Source organism: Mirounga angustirostris, unplaced genomic scaffold (assembly GCF_029215605.1).
Source record: "Mirounga angustirostris isolate CCGP_5_RB_7025 unplaced genomic scaffold, mMirAng1.0.hap1 SCAF_1, whole genome shotgun sequence".
Taxonomy (NCBI): Eukaryota; Metazoa; Chordata; class Mammalia; order Carnivora; family Phocidae; genus Mirounga; species Mirounga angustirostris.
Window position 1 is genome coordinate 64694425 of NW_026991709.1, and position 21236 is coordinate 64715660.

Below are 21236 nucleotides of genomic sequence, written 5' to 3' on the forward strand. Positions count from 1 at the left end.
TAACATGGAATCTATGTTTATGGATTGCGTATAGTGTTTTCCTCTGGGCAGATGTCTACATTTTCTTATCTTTCCTGGTAATGTCAACCTGTTCCTCACCACTGCTTAGGATGTTAGCCATGTGTTTATATCTGTGGTCAAAAGAAGCAGTACACAACTTGCTAAGTTTTTCCTCACCCATGGAAAGGTTATGTCTTGCCTTGTGGCTGTAACCTGAAATATTTGACCAAGCCATACTTTGATGAATTTTTCTGATACAGTTGATCTGTTTGCTGCTTTTGTGTTCCATGATTCAGCAGACATTCTGATGTAGTCGAAGCTGGCTTCAATATGACCAATCCACTTGAATATACCGTCTTATATCCTCCAAGCACTTTCAGTTCAGAAAAGAAAGTGACTGACAAGGAGAAGCAAAGAACATTAGATTAGCAGTCAGTGCCTGGTCTAAAGTAAGTGTTCAATTAAAACACACACACACACACACACACACAATAAATGGATTCTAGCCCCGGCTCTGTCACTATTTATCTAAGAGAACTTGGGCACCTCACTTCATCACTTTGGGCCCATTTCTTCATCTGTTAAAAACCAGTCCACTGACATCAAGTTACCATGATGGGACTTACACTTGAGAATTATCTTTGTTGGGCAACTGAGTCACCTACAACTTGGGAGCTTCCACAACTATTGATGCCCAGACTCCATCTCTAGAGATCAGGTTTCAGTTGGTCTGGAGATGGGGATCCGTGCATTTTTGTTTGAAAGCCCCCATGATGATTCTAATGTGCAACCAGAATGAGGAACAGCTGCCCAGAAGGAAGCTTTCTAGCATCTTCTTTCTCCCTGTGGGAGAAAGACTAATTCATCTGCTTAGGTGGCCAAAGTCTGAAGATAATTGTTCCAGCTTTCTCTTTTGGGCAGCACTACAGGGTTTACAATTTGACCTGACCTCCTTTGGATCTACGGTGTGTTATGGTCAGCCTTGTGGAATGCCACCCAGGGGTGCACAGCCCCAGCAGGAGAAGTCTGTGGTTTTGGTTGGTTACATTCAATTTAAGGAGAATATAAGGAGCCCAATTATGATAAAGCTGGTATTTAGATCCCTTTCTCAAGTCTATGTCAATTTATTAATTTTAAACTCAGAAGAGGGAAAACATACCAACAAACTTTACCAAATCTAGTCCTAACTCAATTGTCATGAGGATTAAATAAAGTAGGTTCTTGAATGCTACCCAGATATTTACTCCTATCTCCAGTTTCCTGCCAGATCTAAAATTCTGAATACTCTGAGAGGTAATGCAGACAGCATCACTTTGATGCTGATTGGCAAGTTACAATGCAGTACTAACACTGTTACTGATTTGTCATAGAATACATTATTATAAAGAAAGCAGAATGCTAGAATGGATAATAGCGAAGTGGGAATCCAGAGGCTAGGATTCATGATTCAGACATTTGGAATCCTGGACGAGTCTCTCTGAGCTTAAATTTTTTCATCTCAAACAAGTGAGTTAATTTCAGACCTTTAAAGTTTCTTCTAGCTCTAACATTCTAGAGAATGCTGATGGAATTGCTTATGAAGTTGACAGTGACTGATGTGATGGATAGGACACATCCAAGTCTCACTATCCTCTGAAATGTTCTGGCTTCCTATTTGGTATCTACAGTTAGATAAGCCATTAAAGAAAATTTTCGTCTGACACTTATTCTAAGAACATCCCCAACTGGGCAGGTTAGGGAGTTTTATCCTCAAGAAAGTAAAGAGATCAGAGTTACACCTAATGTTTTTTCTCTTGTGCCCTTCAATTTCTGAGCCTCTCCTCACCAAGAAGCCCTCCGATATACTAACCAGGGAAGTGTTAAGCTTTTTCCCTGTCAGCAAATTTGAAACATGACCTGTTTTGCAGAGTGTGTCTTTCCTACCTATTCTGCTTACCTCAACTCACAACCAGCCACAATTCTTCCAAATTTTGGAATCTAGAAAAATGTCAGGTGTTATAGGGTCACCAAAATAATGGCATTAAAGAACAATACTAAGTACTTTAATATTAATATGCTCAGTCAGTACTACTCTGTGTTACAACTGTTTGATTCCAGATTAAACGCAATTAAGTACCTGACCTTCATTAGCAAACTGACTTCACCAACTTCTTATCTGAGCATGCATCCATAAGTCTGTTAAGACTGTGGAAGCAGAAGGAACTATGGTAGAAAGGGACCTAGTCTAATTCATCTTTTATCCTTTGTATCTAGCAAGACAGTAAATGCTAATACATGCCTAATGTATGTATTCATGTATTGAAGAAATTCAAACAGATGAGCAGTGGTACAGCAAGTAATCAGGCCAATACCAACATTATAAGGATTTTAGGGGCGCCTGGGTGGCTCAGTCGTTAAGCGTCTGCCTTTGGCTTAGGTCATGATCCCAGGGTCCTGGGATGGAGCCCCACATCAGGCTCCTTGCCCTGCGGGAAGCCTGCTTCTCCCTCTCCCACTCCCCCTGCTTGTATTCCCTCTCTCGCGCGCTCTGTCAAATAATAAAATCTTTAAAAACAAACAAACAAAACATTATAAGGATTTTTGATTTTTTTAACGTAAATTCAATTCAGTTAAAATACTGTTACTTTTCAGAATACAGACTCAAATTCCAAGAAAGCACTTTTAATAAAATAAGGCACAATGTTTAATAAGGCAAAATTCACACAGAGGGTTAATATAACATCACATTTTCTTGTGAGTCCTGTGGGAAAAAAGGAGGTATAGAATTGAAGTAGCTTAAATATTTTTTTAGAGCATTTACCATTACAAAGTAATATATAAATTTGATGCACTTAAGTATATCTGTCCTGAAAAGAAAATTTAATTGTTGAGTCACATTGATTTACATTTGTTATTATTAAGTTTTAAGTATCTATATACTTATATAGATATTCCTAATTCACAAGATTTCAAATACATAAAACTAAGGAAGAAGACAATGAAATTTAGTAATTTGACTAAAGTAAAAGTACATATACTTTTAATATCCTTTGTCGATACTTTAAAGTCCCAAACTTTATAAAAAGTTAAAATACTGGTAACTTAAAATATTTCTCCCATAATATTTTTGTTTCTCATGAAAACAAGTGGGCTCAGAAATGCAACAAACACCAATTACAGGCACACAGGGCTCTCCATGATTGTACTGTTGTAAAGTGATTGTTGAAGTTAATATTCCTTTTCAATAACATACATCACATCAATGACCACATCAATGTCAACTGTTTAATAAATGATTCTCTTAAAACATCAGTTGTAGACATAAGAATTAAGCAATTTAGTAATACTTTTGTACCAGCAATAGCACTTTCAATCTTATCCTAATTTCTTCTAACCACAATTCAGAATAAAACAGTTTTATCCAATTTATTCACAGCCAAAGAAAGTAAGTTCTAGTAAATGCACTTAATCAATCTAACCATGGCTTTCTGGTACAATGGTAAATACATAACCTCCATTAAACTCATAAATTTTAATATTTACTAGATTGAATACTATACCTTAGGGTAAATTGAGACTGACAAATCTCAGGTAAAAGTCTAGTAGCACCCAAATCAGTATTACCCTGTGACTGTTCAATGTTTGTTGTTAGTGAACTATTATTTTCTACATCAATTCTTAGCAAATATGGACCAAGGAATGATAGAAAAAATGGAGATATTTACAAGTAAAATGTTAAAAACATAGCCCCTTGCAAGCTAGTGTTACAAAGAAACCACTCACAAAATATCCTAGGCCTCACAGCAATAATATCTTTATATCATGCTATTAATATGAACTTGGTTGGGAACTGCTGTCATCCCTTAGTGGTAGCAGATAAATTTTCTTTATAATATAAAAAAGAATATACCTTCTCATTGATTTTCAGGGGACTCTGATCCTTATGGCTTGACCTTCTCTGATAGTATGCATGATTGGGATTCCCTCTACAAAAGCCCTAGACTCACAGACATTAGGCCCTGTTTTAGGGGAAGGAATCAGGTCACTCACATTCTTTCTCCCTCGAGTCAAATGCAAAGGGTCATTACCCTGTCACAAACAACTTACTAAATGACACAGTTCCCCAGACTTTGGGTCTACAGTGGAGGATTTAAGGCACACCTTTCTGAAAATAAATGAAGACACTGCTGCCTTTAAAAAGATCACGACTATCATGAAAATACAAAAGTGGATGCTATTAAATTTATCAAATTAATGTTATAAGAGAATAGTGCTTAATACAGAAACAGTGACAGTCAAGTACTTTTCTATACAGAGGGAATCAGAACTATGTATCCCAGATCATGTTGCCTAAAAACACGCACATCAGCCTTTACTGTTAACATCCAGCACAACTTAAAAGCTGACTATTTTGGACTAAAGAGGGAGTAACATTTACACTAACATAATAAAATATCTACTTTGGATAAGAAGAGAGGGGATCATTTAAGTAAAAATTAGGTATTTCTAAATAAATGCAGCTTAACTAATTATATACACATTTTATAACTGTTTTGCCTACAAAGGGTCTTATGTAGAATAACTTTTTATATAAATAAATACTGCTAAAATGCTTTAAAAGATCAAACTTCATTTGCACTAATTATTTGCTTAGTATTTTTTTCTTTTTTACATTGTGACAAGGTAAACATTAACCAACGCTGTACGACAAATTCCAGGTTAATGAGGTATTACTTTCTCCCTTTGGAAAGAGCAAGGTTGGCTGTAAGAAAATCCTATTTACTTGCTGGCCCATCATTATGGAGGGATGTGGATAATCTTCCAGTAGCAGAAACCAAAGAAATTTAGTGATAAAGGCTTTCAGATGGTAAATAGGCCTCGTGATTTTAAAACAATTCACTATTACTTTAAAGAACTTTCTTAGCTCAGGGATATCCCTGGGTGTCTGGTGACTCCTCTTTCCCTGCCCTTTGTTATTTTTAAAGATTTCTTTCAGCCTTTTTCTTCTCTTCCTTTGGTTAAATTGGTATTTACGATGTTTGGTAGAATTGGTCTGCAGTATTACACTGCACTAGTGTGGACTGTCTTTAACTTTTATTTACATTGACATAAAAATTTCTCGAATTTGAGGTACAGTTTACAATGCATCTTTACTTTTACATTTGGTAATTTAAAGTTCCAGATAGTAAGAATTTCAGAATAAGAGACTCCTCTGGCACACATTTAGAAGTAAAATATGAACTAACCTTCAGATCTACCTCTGGTATTCAAATACAAGGAATCCTAAGAACCTTGACTAGCTTGTCCTTAGGTCAGCCAATCCCTGGCACCATGGAAGCAAAATATTGTATCAGCTAATCTTCTTATTTCCTAAAATCCTAGTACTATCCAAACTGAGTTGGTGACACTGAGAATTGGATTCTAGGAATAAAGATTACGAAGAATGTTCAATGTACCCATTTCCATTTCAAATATTAACATTGAAGAATTCCATTCTAAACACATTAATGCTGTGGTTAAGTAGTTTTACCCACAGAAGTTCTGGTCACTGAAACTGTCCAATTGGAGCAATATCAAAAACTTATTTCATTATGAAAATTAGTGTAGATTCTTAAGTCTCAAAAATAAAGTTTATTAACTAGTTTAAACACAAACATATGACTTAGCAACTAAAGAGATAGACTATCATTTCAAATACATAGTCAGCGATATGATTTAGGAGTTGATTACCTGGTTTCTAAATTATCAAGTCCCTTCTATCTCATCTTCTGGCTAATTTCTACAATCACCAGTTATAAAAAAAAAAAAGGGAAGGTAGAGAAGAGAAACAGGGAAAATCTTAGAAATTATTAGCAGCTCTTATAAAAGTTTAGGTCAAAGATTAAAAAAAAGAACTGACAACTGAAATGCAGATTTCAGTTAAAGTCACTAAAGCCACTTGCACACTGATCTTAGATTTTGAAATGTACATGAACAACAAACAGTTATTGTATATTATGGTATACATCTGCATATATAGCAAAGGCCAGAAACTGTTTCTGGTTGGACCTATTTACATCTGTGAAAGATCAATCAGTACACTTTCTTTCTGGGAAGCCAGGAAGTACTTAATTGTACTTACATACCTACCAATTTATTTTAAAAAGACGAACTCTTGGAAGATTACCCAAGCTGGTAATGGATTAGGAAGTAAACTGAGGCATTTAAGCCAGAAGAATTCGGTCCTATCAATTTGGGTATTTTCCTATGAATACATTATTTTCTATGAAAATATGTTATGTATTGATATTAACTAAGTCAGGTACAAAACACTTTGGGCTTCTCACTTAGGCACTGCCTAAGTTATCTTTATCTTTCATAATTTCGTACGCAGCTTGCTGTGGCTCAAATGGAGAAGTAAACAAAGACTCTACATTACTTCCATTTTATGATCTAATCACCCATGTACTACTTTGTTAGGCAGCAGAAACATACTAGATTACTTCTATAGACCTAGAAAATTTCTGAGTCAAAAGGAAAACATATTGTTACATTATAACAAGGTGAAGGGATTCACTCTATAGCAGCGTTTCACAACTGCAGTCATGAAACTCCACGATGTTTCATGAATAACACATAATAAATCTGAACTATCCTACAATATATTTTCTTCTAAAGTAAAAAATAATACACAAGACAAAAACCTAACATATGTACATTATTATTATTATTATTATACGACAATATGCTTTTAAGAAATGGTGTGCCCCAGTTGTGAATGTCAGGAAGCCAGAAGGGAGATCCTCTGGTATTCTAATGTGTTTCTGACCTACATATTATTGTATAGGTAACGTTTATCAATAAAACATCATTTTATTATTGGTTATCTAATGACTGCTAGTATGTGTTGTGTATTTTATAATATCAACTTATAATTGTACTATTCAATTTTTATTGCAAATTAACTAGTTTATAATAAAAATTTGGTCATTTCTAATAGCAATTAATTTGTGAAATATTTTTCTGCTATACTCCGGGGATATATTTAACAAATTTCTTATGTTATCAATACATTACTTTCAAAAAGTATTCCATAGTTAAACTAGTTTTGGAAATTATTCTATTTCACACAATTTAAAGACTGCTTTAAAGTCTTTACACAAATGATGGCTGCCCATAACTTTATTTGGTTTGTTGTAATGGTTTTCTAGTTTTTTTTTTAATGTAGAGAAAGTTACAGTTCAGTACACACAGGCAAAGGAGTCAGACATGACTTAAAAATTTTAAAATCATTTTCCCACTCCTTTAATGCAAGATACAAAGAAGCTTTCTAAGCTTACATCTCTTTTCTGTCAAAAGAAGTCTGACAGATTTTTAAATCAAAAGCTATTATTTTGTCTTATGATGAAAAGACTAATCAAGACTGTTGCTTCCCATTAAGTGTAAAAGTGATTTCCTTACAAGGGGATCACTTCATGTTTAAACAAAAAATTCAAGTTAAGGTGGCATGAGCTCTTATGTCAGATATACAGCTGTTTACCTAGTTCTGTTAAAGCATATTTTAAAGTGTTCTGCATAGTATGTCAGGTTATATAGGCTGCTCTGGCATCGTTCCATGGATAAATTTCTAAAATCTTGCTAGGATTAAGGCACTATAATAGTCATTGCTGGATTACAGAAAGGAAACAGCAATCATATAGAACAAAAGAGCAGAACTGAAGAGTTTTAAAATCCCACATAGAAGTTATATCCCTTACTTTACCAGTTAGTAGGTCACTTGAAAGGGTTAGGTCCTGTGTAACCATCTGTGAGCTTATCTGAATAGCTCTGTAATCTAGACACATAGGCAATACAGGAAGGGAGGGCTAATCCTGTTAAGGTATAATGTTCAATCTAAACCCAAGGACAATTCTGGTAATAATTACAGCTCTGATAATTTCTTTCTTCATCTCAACTATCACAAGTTATACCACTCATGGTTTATTATAGCACTGCTCTTCAGAATGTTCCATTGTGCTGTGTGATTCATGCAAAACTTGAGTGAAAATTGCAAACAATCAGTTAAATTTGAAACCATCATTCAGAGTGAATTATATTCAAAGAATCCAAACATGGAACTGGACTCATTCCTGCTGAATGGGAAGATGAAATGCAAAATCTTTTCCATCATCTCCAACTCTTTCATGGACATTCAAGATGAAGATACGGTTTCTAGTGACGGTTCCTAGTGAACTTCAAAGTCTGTTTTCTTTTCTAATCACCTTTGCTCAGTTCTTTTAATGTTTCACACAACCCTGCATTATTTTCAACCAAGAAGAACTTTCTGCATTCTGTGTGCAGCAACACTAGCTTCGTCCTCCGAGTCAGATTCGCTCTGGGATGTGGAGCTGTGAGAGGCGGAACTGCAAGGGGAAGAACACTCTGGGGAGCATAAGTAGTGCATCAGTGGGAGGCGGTACTTCCCACAGAAGTCCACAAATTTAATTTGTCTGACACAGCAGTCAAAGTAGACTCCTGGAGAGAAGAAGGAATTAAGTACAAAATAATCATTACAAAGCAAAGAGCCATTTATTTTTCAACCCCTTCTCCAGCATTCTGAAGAAAAGTCATATATAGTCTCCTTTTCTGTGAATTTTAAGTAGAAGCAATAGTTGCTTCTATAGCTATTTACAGAAATACTAGAAGGCCTAGATGGCAATTTGGCTACTAAGAGAAGGCCAGATAAGATTTATCTTAAAGGGAGCTGGCATTAAAAGGATACTGTTAACTTATTTTCTCTGGGTAACTTGGTGGACAATGGCTGATGGAGAGATTATAGTGTTTAGTATAGTTCTTCCACCATCCTCCAAGCTACTCCTTGGTACTACCCTACAGTCAAGAAGCTTAAAAAAACCCCACAAGGGGCACCTCGGTGGCTCAGCTGGTTAAGCGACTGCCTTCGGCTCAGGTCATGATGCCAGGAGAGTCTGCTTATCCCTCTCCTTCTGCTCCTCCCCACCGCTCGTGCTCTCATGCTCTCTCTCTCTCTAATAAATAAATAAAATCTTTAAAAAACCCCACAAAACTCCTTTAATGATCTTAAAAGATTAGTTGTTACACACAAAATTTGCAGAAAAGAGATCACTTTTGGTATTTTGTTCTTATGTATTGGGAAGGGAAAATTAAAAGAAACAAAATACCATCTTACATTTCCACCGGCTCTAAATCTACAGGTTTCAAAGCTGTTTCATGAATGATCTCACTTGATTCTCACATAATTATGTATTGTTAGGTAGACTGAAACAGTATTCACCTTTTTTGATTCCTAATTTAGTGCTCCTGAGCTGGGCCCTTCAGCTAAGCAAAACTATAGCTACAGCTGAGAGGAAAGCAGAGGTTACTGTGGCTCAGGGTTCAGTATAACTGGAACACCTACAATTCTGGGTCCCATCACCTTTCTGCAGAGCAATCTCAACCTCTATACTCTAAGATTCCTCCGGCACCAACTACTCTATGTGTATCACATAAGGCTCTAAACTAAGAAAATGTGGTTCAAGCAAAGGAGAAACAATGATTTCTATTTATCTTTTTCCCCCATTAACTTTTTAATTTTCTGATCCTGTAGTCAGTATAATTCATAGTTTAAAAAGGGGATTTCATGGTATGTTACTTTGAACAATTTTGGAAAGTATATAAATGCAATAAACGGGTCAATCAATATTGATAGTAAATCCCCCAAAATGTGTTAGCATCCTAAAAGAAGAAGGAAGTAATAAAATAAAGCATTATAGAGTTACCATGAGCTAAAACAGTACAATACTACCTTGTCATTCCCATGATCTCAGATTCTACAAAGACAAAAAAATCTCTCAAAATATAAATTTACGTTTGCTGGGGCACCCAGGTGGCTCAGTTGGTTAAGATTTTGACTCTGGTTATGGCTCAGGTGGTGATCTCAGGGGTCGTGAGATCGAGCCCGTGCCCCACCCCACCTCGGGCTCTGTGCTCAGTGGGGAGTCTGCTTGAAGATTCTCTCTCTCTGCCCCTCCCTCAACTTACACACTCAAGCTCTCTCTCTAAAATAAGTAAGTAAATCTTAAAAAAAAAAAAATTTACTTTTGTTTAACTCAGTGTTCAATAGCTAATGAGTCTGAGGGGGAAAACATCACTGGTTCAATTTTTGTATAATCTCGACTTTTAAACTAATAATTTTTGAAGTACATTTGTTTCTAAGATAAATAACATATCGGTATACTAAAAAAGTCATTTAAAAAAGCATTTAAAAGAGAAAAGAGAATTCTTGTAGAGGTCCATTTTTAGAATTCAAAGAAAAGATCAGACACAGATTATTATGCCGTAAGGCCTGATGTGAATGCTATCCCTCACCACTGTTAAAGCCAACTTGGGGGATGCCTGGGTGGTTCAGTCAGTTAAGTGTCTGCTTTCAGCTCAGGTCATGATCCCAGGGTCCTGGGATCAAGTCCCACATCAGGCTCCTTGCTTGGGGAGGAGCCTGCTTCTCCCCCTGCTTGTGCACATGCTCTCTCTCTCTCTGACAAATAAATAAATCTTCCAAAAAAAAAAAAAAGCCAACTTGGGAAAGGAGAGCTACAGAGAAGAGCTTAAGCACTTTTAATCTGGCACAGCACAGGACCTTCCATTTCTAAGAGTGGCCAGAAATGGCCTAGAGGGTCATCTTTTTTAAACCAAGAGTGTCTTTTTTATTTTTTAATATTCTTTGAAAAATTTAAATCATTTTCTCTCTTTTAACCTTCAAACAGTTTTAAGACACAACAGGAGTTCCAGGGAAAATCTCACCTGGCTCTGATCATCATGACGTAGCATTTCCTCAGCACCTACATTTCTCCTACAACGGTAAAAACCCTTCTGTACTCCCATCAGATTGGATTTTTAAAAAGCAGTCTTTTATGAGAGAGCCAAAATAAAACGACCTGCTATCTGTCACCAGCTCCCACCCACACACCCTGGCACTTTAGACCTTCATAACTGGGCCTCAATGTATCTTTTACTCTTCTCTCATGTACTTCCCTAACTTTTTACAGAAATACTAGAGCCAAACTGTATATTTGAGCCAAATTATTACTCATCCAATATTGTGCCCCATACTGTTTTGTCTCCAATTTTGCTCTCTCCAACTGAAAAGTTTCCTATCCTCAATCTTACTTACCATATCAAAATCCAACTCATACTTTAAGAATCAGCTCATTTTTTCCAGATCTAATTACATGTATCCTCTCCCTCCTTTGATTTCCAATAGTACTTTGAATTTCTATTTTACTCTGCCTTGCAGTCTATCATTTCTTTAATTCTCTCCAAATGCTATAAACTCAAGACTTTTTTTTTTTTTAAAGATTTTATTTATTTGTCTCAGAGAGAGAGAGTGTGCACAAGCACAGGCAGGGGGAGCAACAGGCAGAGGGAGAAGCAGACTCCCTGCTGAGCAGGGAGCCTGATGCAGCACTCAATCCCAGAACCCTGGGATCATGACCTGAGCCAAAGGCAGACGATTAACCGACTGAGCCACCCAGGTGTCCCTAAATTCAAGAAATTTTGAGCCTGGATTTACAAGAATATAAAAGTCTAGGGTACATTCCAAAATTGGCACATTCAGCCCATTCTCCTACATCCTGAATCATAATCTATAAAGGTACCTGATACTCAGAACAGTGGGTCTACGAAAATGTCCATCAAATAAATATGAAAAGTGGCTAAACATTTTGGAGACTCGTTTTAAACTGTTAGGACTGTTTATGCTTCCTTTGTGTTTCCTCTTATTTTACCACCTTATTCTACTATCTTGTGACAGTTCCAAGACACGATGAGACTTTCTGGGTATTTTCCTTCTGTATGAATTGTAAAGCACTAAAAAAAAAAGAAAGGGAGAGGAAGGAGAAAAGTCTTACTTTACTGGTAAAAGGGTGAAAGGATAAGGGAAACAGAAAGAGGCTAAATGCCTTTCTCTGAAAGATGACTATTTAAAAACACTTAGATCATCAATATAAAAAATAGCTAAATGAGTGGGAAACATATACACTGAATTAACTTACCTCCACACTTTGGGTTTGGGCAATTGCTGGCTAAACTCAAGTATCTAAGAAGATTCTCAGGAAGATCGTAGGGAGTGTAGGAAATATTTCGAATTTTAATGGTCCGTGCAGCTAATTCCAGGAGAGTTGGAGGGTCATAGGTTAAATCTCTAACAAAACGAACAACTAATGGATTTCCTCGCAAACTCAATTCTTCCAAATGAACAAGGCTGAGGATCTCTCGAGGCAGGTATGTCAGCAAGTTATTGTGAAGACTGAGGGAACGAAGCGAATGCAACCTACAATGAATGCAGTACAAAAATCAATGGCAGCGAGCAAGCTAACTACCAAGAAAGCTAAGCAAAGAACTTGATTTTCCCATGAGGATAAGCAATTAAGGCCAACAGAAGAGGTAAAATAAAAAGGAGCTGAAACTAGACCAGAGTGTAGACTTGTAAATATCATGAGATGATATTTGCCCATGGGATCTTAGAGAATGTAGAATAATAATCAGTATTCTGATGTGCCAGCCTGACATAAATGCTAGATTTAAAGATTTTTTAGCATGATTTATCATTCAGATACCTATAAGAAGAAAGATTTAAAATGCAATAGAAATCAAGATCCTTCACATTATGTCATGATAGGAATGTTTCATATCAAATATAAAATCAGTAAAATTCCATAAAACCTGGGGAAATCTATGCCAAATTGCTCTATTTTTGATTAGAGAAAACAGGCTAAACAAATATTTTGAGACATAAACCAGCACATTTAAAAGTAATGTTAAAAATAAGCAACTCAACTCACAGCAAACCTCAGAACTGTAATTCTCATGTACCATTTACTTTGAGAATGCCTAATTTTCTTCTACATATATAAAACATGTGGGATGAATGCAGGATAAAAATTCCTAAGCAAGGATCTCTGTGTATACTTAGCCTGCCTGAAACTACTCACTGTGAAAGCTGAGGAGGCACACTTTGGATTTTGTTGTCACATAATACCAAGTAACTTAGAGAAGGCAGATTTGCTAATTCTGGTGGGATTTCTTTGATGAAGTTTCCTCCGAGATATAAACACTCTAAACTGTAAAAATAAATGAACAAAAACAAAAATGTAAACAAAAATTGGACAAGACATCCCAATGTCTTTATTACAACAAACACATTTCATTTATTCATTCGGCAAATGTTTTACTTAGGATCTGCTATATGCTATACAGGCTCTAGAGAAATAATGCAATCTTCAGAGAGCTTATATTACAGGTAAGCAGGTAAGACAGGGTATTGTTAGACCATATTATAATTAAACACAAAACAAGGCCAAAAGTGAGTATAACATGATTAAAATACCAAAATAAGCAGAGCAATCCATAAATGATAAAGGAGATTAAAAAAATTGAGAAGTAAGAAAAGGACACAGTACTTGGGATTGGGAAAGGCTTCGCAAAAGTTTGTGACTTCAGATGGACCATGAATTTAGTCCTTGCAGCTGGGAGGAAGTAAGACACTTCAGGTTGGAAGGGAGGGCTTTTATGGGACAATGGACACATCTTTTAACACAGAAGGGCAGAGTTCCTATTGAAGAATCCAGAGAAAAGGCTGAAGAAAAGCCGGATTATACGAAGCCTGAATTTTGTGCTGTAGGCATGGATTTGGTGCACTTTTAGGCAATGGAAAAACCACTATCTTTTTCTGAAAAGAATGGGAAAACATGGCTGAACTCTAAATTTCTTCTTTGTTCTTACTATAGCAAAAGCATTCTTCAGGAGCTATCTAAATAAATTGTGTAAAACTGACCACTATCATGAAATTAAAGCTCCAGATACTTACCTTATTTTCCATCAAGTTAACCACATTTTAGACACAGCATATATTGCACCAAAATGCACTGCTACTTTTTGTGGTGTTGACTGTAGAAAGGCTTTCTCCAAAAGATTTTTGCAGGGAGTAGCAGAATCAGTTCTTATAAGATATATAATTAAAATGTATACATACAGATTTTTTCCATTACAATGTTACTTTTGTCTTCCTGTTAAATCTGCTAATTCAATGGACACTAGCATTCTTTTAAGACACCTCTGAATGTGGGAAAAAATAGCCTATTAAACTATTACCCAAACTTCCAGGGTAAGAATTACCTGTGATACTTTTAAAGCTACAAATTCTAGGTCCCATCCAGATTCACTAAATCAGAGTTCCAGGGGAAGATTTTAGTATATAAGGTTAAAAGATAGAGTAGGATTAAAAAGGTAAAGCCAAGTTACTCTGCAGGGCTACAGCTGATTATAAATCCATAATTAGCAAATTAAGAGTACTTCTTACCATATAATCCTGGCAGCACTTATTATTATTGTTTGCTTTAATTTTTTTTTTAACTATTTGATTGTGTGAAAAATGATACCATTCTGTTCTTTTAATTTGCAGTTCTCTAGTTATTAGTGAATTAAGCATCTCTGTATATATTTTTGGTCATTTGTGTATCTTCAGAGAATTGCCTGTTCCTATTCTTTACTCATTTTTCTCACAGGTTTTATGGCTTTCTCTTAATTTGTTGGGAGCTTTGTTGTTAAATATATGTTCCGCATAACCTTGTTCTTCTGTGGCCTAGAGCACAGAATTTGTTCACATTTTGTATGTGAAAATGAATGTGGAGCTACTAGTATTGAACTTATTAACTGCAATTCAAAATTTTTATAGCATCTATTATTTTGCCTTCTTGCTCTGGTGGTTAGTCTTCTACCAGAACCATAGTTTTCCTTCTTCCCTTTATAATTACCAAGTTTTGCTCTTTCCCCTGAAAATACAGAGGCTATAATGCAAATAAATCCTTGCTGAACTGCTCCTTAACTCATATGAAACATTCTCTTTTTTCCTTTTAATCCATTTGCCTTAAAATCTATTTCTTTTAATTATCAATATTGTGTCTCGATTTTATTTTTGTTCGTATTTATTTCATTTAAACCACCATTCACCAGTATAAGAACTTAAGCCATTTACTTATTCTTGTTATGCCCTAGGTTCTTTCTCTTCAAAATGGAATAATATTATACATCACATAAAGTGCCTAGTTAACAAATACGAACTAGGCATCTACCACGTGCCAGGCACCATTCCAGGGAACACAGTATAAACAAGACCAAGTTCTTTACTTTATAATCTTGTGAGATAGACAATAAATCAGTGAATGTGTATGTATTATGTCTGAGAGCTTTAAGTGTTACCTCCCTAAAAGGGGAGTTAATCAGATGGTTAGTTATGGAAGTGAAATTCTAGACAGGGTGGTTAACAAAGGTTTCTTTTAGATGACATGTGAACAGAGATCAGAATGAAATGAATGAGTACAAATTCCGAAGGTAGAAAATGCTTGGTGTGTTGCCAGTTGTGGGTACATCAGAGTGGTAGATGGGGGACAGTGGTGGTCAGACAGGTAGCATGGTAAGGCCAGATCACAGAGGGCCTTTTGGGCCTCAGTAAGGATTTTGAATTTTATCCTAAGTAGGAAGGGTTTTGAACAAAGTTGTGTAACTTGACTTACACTTTACAAAGATCACTGGCTACTGTGTGGAAAGTAGCTTGGTAAGTGGTGGGGAGAGGAGAGTACAATGGGAGAAGTGGAAGTAGGATGACTAGACTGGAGCCTAATGCAGTAGTGCAGATGTGAAACAGTAGAGATTTGCTTGGTACATCTTCTTCTATCCTATTACTTTTACCTTATTGAGGTATTTCTATTTTAAGTGTAACTCTTATAAGCAGGATGCAACTTGATTTTCTAAGTTTAGACTTGTGTTTTCTATTATCACAGTATATCTAAATATCTTTTTTCTCTTCAGCTCTTTTGTGTGTTTCATTTAAATTTCCTTTCTTCCCATTCCCCCTCTACTATTTTGAACTGTATGTGCTATTTCTATCTTGCTAGTAGTTACCCCTTGAATTTCCTTTGCTCTCCCTCTCACTCCCAAACACACATCCATGCTTTCTGTCCTTCTCTTCATATCATTTAGAATTAGTTCTACCTTGATTTGAAAATAAATTTAAATTTATTTCCAATTAATAATTATTCAGATTCATCAATCTGTTTTACCAATTTCTTTGTTCACCATTGTTTCTGGAGCTTGTTATTTCTTTTTTCTTTTTCTTTTTTTATAACTCTGAATTTTACTAAAATTAGTTCTGATACCCAAAAATAGGTTGGCCCTAGATAAGCCTGCTTTCAAGCTTTGAAGTATAAGCCTGCTAGTAAAGATCTTGCTATCTCTTTTAAAGTCCATTTTTTCTTGGAGTATATATTTAACAAAGACCCATGGTTGTTAATTTTTGAATTCTTTGTCTTTAATGTTTTTATCTCTTTCCTTCATTGTTGAGTAACAGCTTGGCTAGGCATAAAATTCTAGGTTGACATTACTCTTCCTTAGCACTAAGAAGATACTATTCTATTATCTTACTACAGCCAGTATTACTACTGTTCCTTTGTAGGTAATCGTTTTTTTATTAGGAGCTGTTAGGGTCTTTTTCTCTCTTTTTTAAAGTTTTACTATGATGTTTCAAGATATCAGTTTAGAGAGCTCTTGTGGAAAATTGGTAGAGTCCAATTGTGGAAAATTGTCAGCTACTATTACATCAAACATAGCCTCTCCTACATTTTCTCTATTCTCTTTCTAAAATTCCTACTAAACAGCTGTTTGAACTTCAGGATCAACTTTACATGAAAGAAACCTTTCTTTCATACTCTCCATTTCTTTCTTTTTTTTTTTTTTTAAAGACTTATTTATTTGAGAAAGAGAGAGTGAGAGAGACAGAGAGAGAACACACAAGCAGGGAGCGGGCAGAGGGAGAGGGAGCTGACTTCCAGCTGAGCGGGGAGCCTGATGCAGCAGGGCTAGATCCTAGGACTCTGGGTTACGGCCTGAGCCACCCAGGTACCCCTGTACTCTCCATTTCTTTATCTTTTTGTGCTGCATTCCAGGAGAATGCCTCAGTAAGACCTTTTGGCTTAATGATTCATTCATCAGCTGACTTCAGCATACTATTCAGCACACTGAGTTCATAATTACATTTTTTTTTTTCATTTCTAGGAATTCTAACTGGGGTTTTCATAATTGTTGGTTTTTAACTTTCTTATTCTTGTTTCATTGATGAAGTTCCTGCCTTTACCTTTCTGAAGTTAGAAAACATACTTTAAAGTCCTTTAAAGAGTATCTTATATGTATTTTCTCAGGTACAATTTCTTTCATTTGTTGAGTGTCTGTTATTTCATCATCTCAGACTTCCTTGATATGTAGTGATTTAAAAAGCTAACTTGAATCTGAAGTTTTGTCATTTTAAAAATATATTCATACTTTTTTCCTATTTCTGATTGTGCAAATCTTTCCAAGATTGCATCTCTCTTTTGAATTATAATGCTTAGTAGAAGCAGACAACTTTAATTCTGATATATTTTTTTCTCTTTCAAAGAATATCTTGTAGCAAAAATCAACTGTTTGGATATAAGACTGAATTCTCCTACACATAAGTATCTGAGCACTGGTTAAAAAAGAAAGAAAAAGTTCCTGAGCAGGACTTTTTGTTCTACCAAATATGGTATAAGTTAATGCTTGGTTACTCAGAAATCTCTTTTTCAAAGAGGGGAGCTACTAGAATAGAATGGAACAAAAGAGAGTAGAATAGAAAGAACATTTGAAATCCAAATCACAGAAATTATCCTGGAAAAGGAACTATTTTAATGAGAAGACTACCCGGGGAAAAATTTAGCAATCTTGGGAATCCTTTGATAAAGATTTCAATAGTCAAATAATAAATAACAGTTTGCAACAGAATCTAATGATGGAGAAAAGAAAATAAGGTGAAGAAAGGGAAGAGTGATTCTGAGAGCAAATTTAAATCTTGTCCCTTCTATTTGTTTAAGTCAAGAACTGAGAGAAATTAGTGTCTGGTTGTCAGTTATGACTCAATGTCTGCTTCTATCAATGCTTTGGAGTGTACACAGAAAGAAAGGATGCCCAACCTTAGTAGTTACTGTGACTTTATCAGAAAAGTATCTGATGTTCTAAAATATAACTAAGCCTACTATTTCAAAATCATATAAATTCTCTGTGGGTATCATTAATCAGAGTACACAACCAGCATATTAAATTTACACTTTCAGACCTATTTCTCACTTTGAAACTCAAATAATTTCCAAAGTTCTAGGGACTTGAAGCCTTTCAATTATTTTGGCAAACTAAACACACTCTACTGTTTCCAAAAATGCTTTTGAAAGGAGAAAACAAACTACTGTTGAATGTTAAGCAAAACTGTAGTGTTTAAAAGTTCTTGTGATGTATTTTTGTCAACATTGCACTTCTGTTCATCGGGCTTGGAACAATTCTATTTTATCGTGACAAACATTGAAACAGAAAACTCATTCACAGAATTCACAAAATTCTTCCTTTCCTTTCTGTTTAGCATTAACACACCAATGTTAAATTTGCTTCTTGGAAAGTATCTTGATTCTCCAATCCTTAGGGATACTGAAGTGGGTGCCTTTTCTCTAGCAAGGGCCAATGACCCACTGAAAAAACAGACGAGGCCCTTAGTGCCAATAACTTTAACCACAGGTCTAAGTAGAAAATGTTTTGCTCCTCCACCCAAATAAAAATGACATTAAGAGGGGCGACTGGGTGCTCAGTCAGTTAAGTGTCTGCCTTCAGCTCAGGTCATGATCTCAGAGTCCTGGGATTGAGCCCCGCGTCAGGCTCCTTGCTCAGTGGGGAGCCTGCTTCTCCCTTTCCCTCTGCCTGCCGCTCCCCCTGCTTGTGCTCTCTCTCGCTTGCTATCTCTTTCTCTCTGTCAAATAAATAAATATTTTAAAAAGTGACATTAAGAATAACAAAAATATAAATTCGTTCTACATTATGGTTGGTTAAAGGGAGATGGAATTATAGTGAGGCAGCTTTGTACAAGAAGGCAGGAAACAGGTAGAGAAACACAGAGAGATAAGAACTATACATCTTTGGATAAAGAAAGTAGTTTTCTTGAGGTAGCATCCCCATATCGAATCATTTTCAAATACTATCACTCACCACAAGCTTTTAAAGTACATGAACCACATGAATCTCATTGTCACTATCTGGCTTCAAGCAAGTGACTGATACTAAATCTCAGTGTCCTCATCTGTTAAAAAAAAAAGGGAGGGGGGTGAATCAGGCCATTGCCCAGGTTGTTTCTACTTCTAAGATTGTATTTCTACACGACCCTTTTAGCCTACACTCAACTAGAGTTTCAATTTGGAGCATGGCCTAAACCTTTACTGATTCTTATCAGTAAAGAGAAATGGAGCATAAAACTGAAAAAAGGAAACACTGACAGAGATCCCACACACAACTGGAGCCAAAGGTACAATGACCAAAAAGCATAGTTTATTGGCTAGAAAATCAGGTAAACCAGGAAAGAGTTTTGACCAATCCTCCTGATCACATATGCAACAGAAGTCAGAAGGATTAGGTTCTAGCCCTATTCTGTCACAGCGGAAAATTCTTGGGTCTGGATTCAGAGATCCCAGAGATCAAATCCAGTTCCACCACTCACTGGCTTTGGGTTCTTATAACTTAACCTCTCAAAGCCTCAGTTTCTTCCTCTCATCTCACATAGGCATTGTGAGAATTAAAAAGGATATTTAGAGCCTCTACTACAGGGCCTACAGCATTGTAAGTACTCAATAAATAGGATTTTTGCCTACCTTTTCCCCCATGTAATGGAAATAATTGCTCTAGGTTTTTCTTAGTATATTAAGACTCAAATGAGAAGGTTGGACTTATGTAACTTCAAAACTAGGAGGAACCAAGGACTGTCAATTTTATGTCTAAATCTCTTTCCAAGTTTTCTATTTCTTAATATCTCTCTTAGCATCACACAGGTGTAAGTGACCATCATCTCTCATTCTACTAGAATGACCTCCTTCTAACCAGCCCTCAAAATCTCATCTCTCCACCCTCTCCCCATTCCATTGCTGCACAGCAACAAGGCTGATGTGCTTAAAACTTTCCTGTGTGTACTTAGAATAAAATCCAAACTTTACCATGGCCTTCAAGATCCAACATGGCCTGGGACTGGTCCAAGTTTCTATTTGCCAACTTTCACTCTTGGCCACTTTCTCACTATGCTCTAGTACAATGTCCTCCTTTCAAAATGTTGGCCTTCAGTCCCTCTCGCCTTCCGGCTTTTACATGCACTGTTCCTTTTACCTAGACTGATCCCACCCCACCCTCTCCTAGTTAATTCTTATTCTTCCTTCAAAATTCTCAATTCTCCATTCTCAATTCAAATGTTACCTGTTCAAGGACCAAACTAAGTCAGGTCCCTCTGTTATTTGAAGGCATTCCGTTTGTCTTCATAGAACTTTTCAAAACTGTAATCAAAAAATGAGGTTTATAATTCGTTGTTTAATGTCTCCTATTAGTATGTTAACTCCATGAAAACAGGACCATGTTTACCACTGCATCCCCAGTACCTAGGACAGTGCCTGACACATGGTAAGTACTTCATAAATATCTGTTGATGAGTCAATGGACATCTTGTCCAAATGCCTTATTTTGCAGATTAGGAAGCTGTGGTTAGGATATGTTAAGTGACCTGCCTAAGGCTGGGACACCAAGAGTTCTTATTCTCAGGTCAATGTTCTTTTCACTACACTTACCTCTTTCTAGCTCTAATATTCTGTTATCCCAGAAAACTCAACAAAGGATGTGAAAATATTTTACAGATGACAAACATTTCGTTTTTTTTTTTTCACTTTGGACAATACACTTGCTTTTGCTCTATTTCTCACACCCCTGCAGAGCACTTTTAGGAGACTTTTGCTATCCTGCCTCTCTGCTTCCTCTTTCCATTTAATTCAACATATATTTACTGAATAATCTAGTGGGTGAGGCAGACCTCTGAACAAGGAATTATAATCCATAAGGTAAATGCAATGGCAGGATGAATGAGGTACACAGGAAGTACAGTTCAATCAATAATTGTCCAGGAACCAGTAAAGGAAGAAAACAGACAACTCTGGCAATAGGTTCTGAAGGATGAATAGGAGTTTGCCAGGTGCAGGCAACATTCCAGGCAAAGGGAACTGCACATGAACAGAGGCCCTGTATCCATTCACCACATATTTAGTAAGTGCCCATAAGGTGTTGGTAAACTGCATGACTCACTGAATTTCACAAACAGTGCTAGTATTGCTACAGATAAAGGATAGCAGGAAATGGAGTGGAAGGCAAGG

General features: G+C 36.1%; 1 protein-coding gene across 3 annotated transcripts in view; it reads right to left on the reverse strand.

Annotated features, from left to right (window-relative positions):
• The window catches only part of LRRC58 (leucine rich repeat containing 58), a 39020-nt gene that overhangs the window by 16746 nt on the left and 1038 nt on the right, over nucleotides 1-21236 (reverse strand). Inside the window, exons 2-5 of one of the 3 annotated variants that reach the window (XM_045902953.3) lie at nucleotides 12945-13073; nucleotides 12006-12283; nucleotides 11742-11820; nucleotides 2660-8472 (exon numbers count right to left, since the gene is read on the reverse strand). In XM_045902953.3, the coding sequence (XP_045758909.1) occupies nucleotides 8460-8472; nucleotides 11742-11820; nucleotides 12006-12283; nucleotides 12945-13073 (499 nt within the window). In that variant the 3' untranslated portion in view covers nucleotides 2660-8459. Of the gene's footprint in view, nucleotides 1-237; nucleotides 398-2659; nucleotides 8473-11741; nucleotides 11821-12005; nucleotides 12284-12944; nucleotides 13074-21236 lie in introns of those variants that run through there. The other 2 variants (XM_045902951.3, XM_045902952.3) reach the window with 2 other exon arrangements.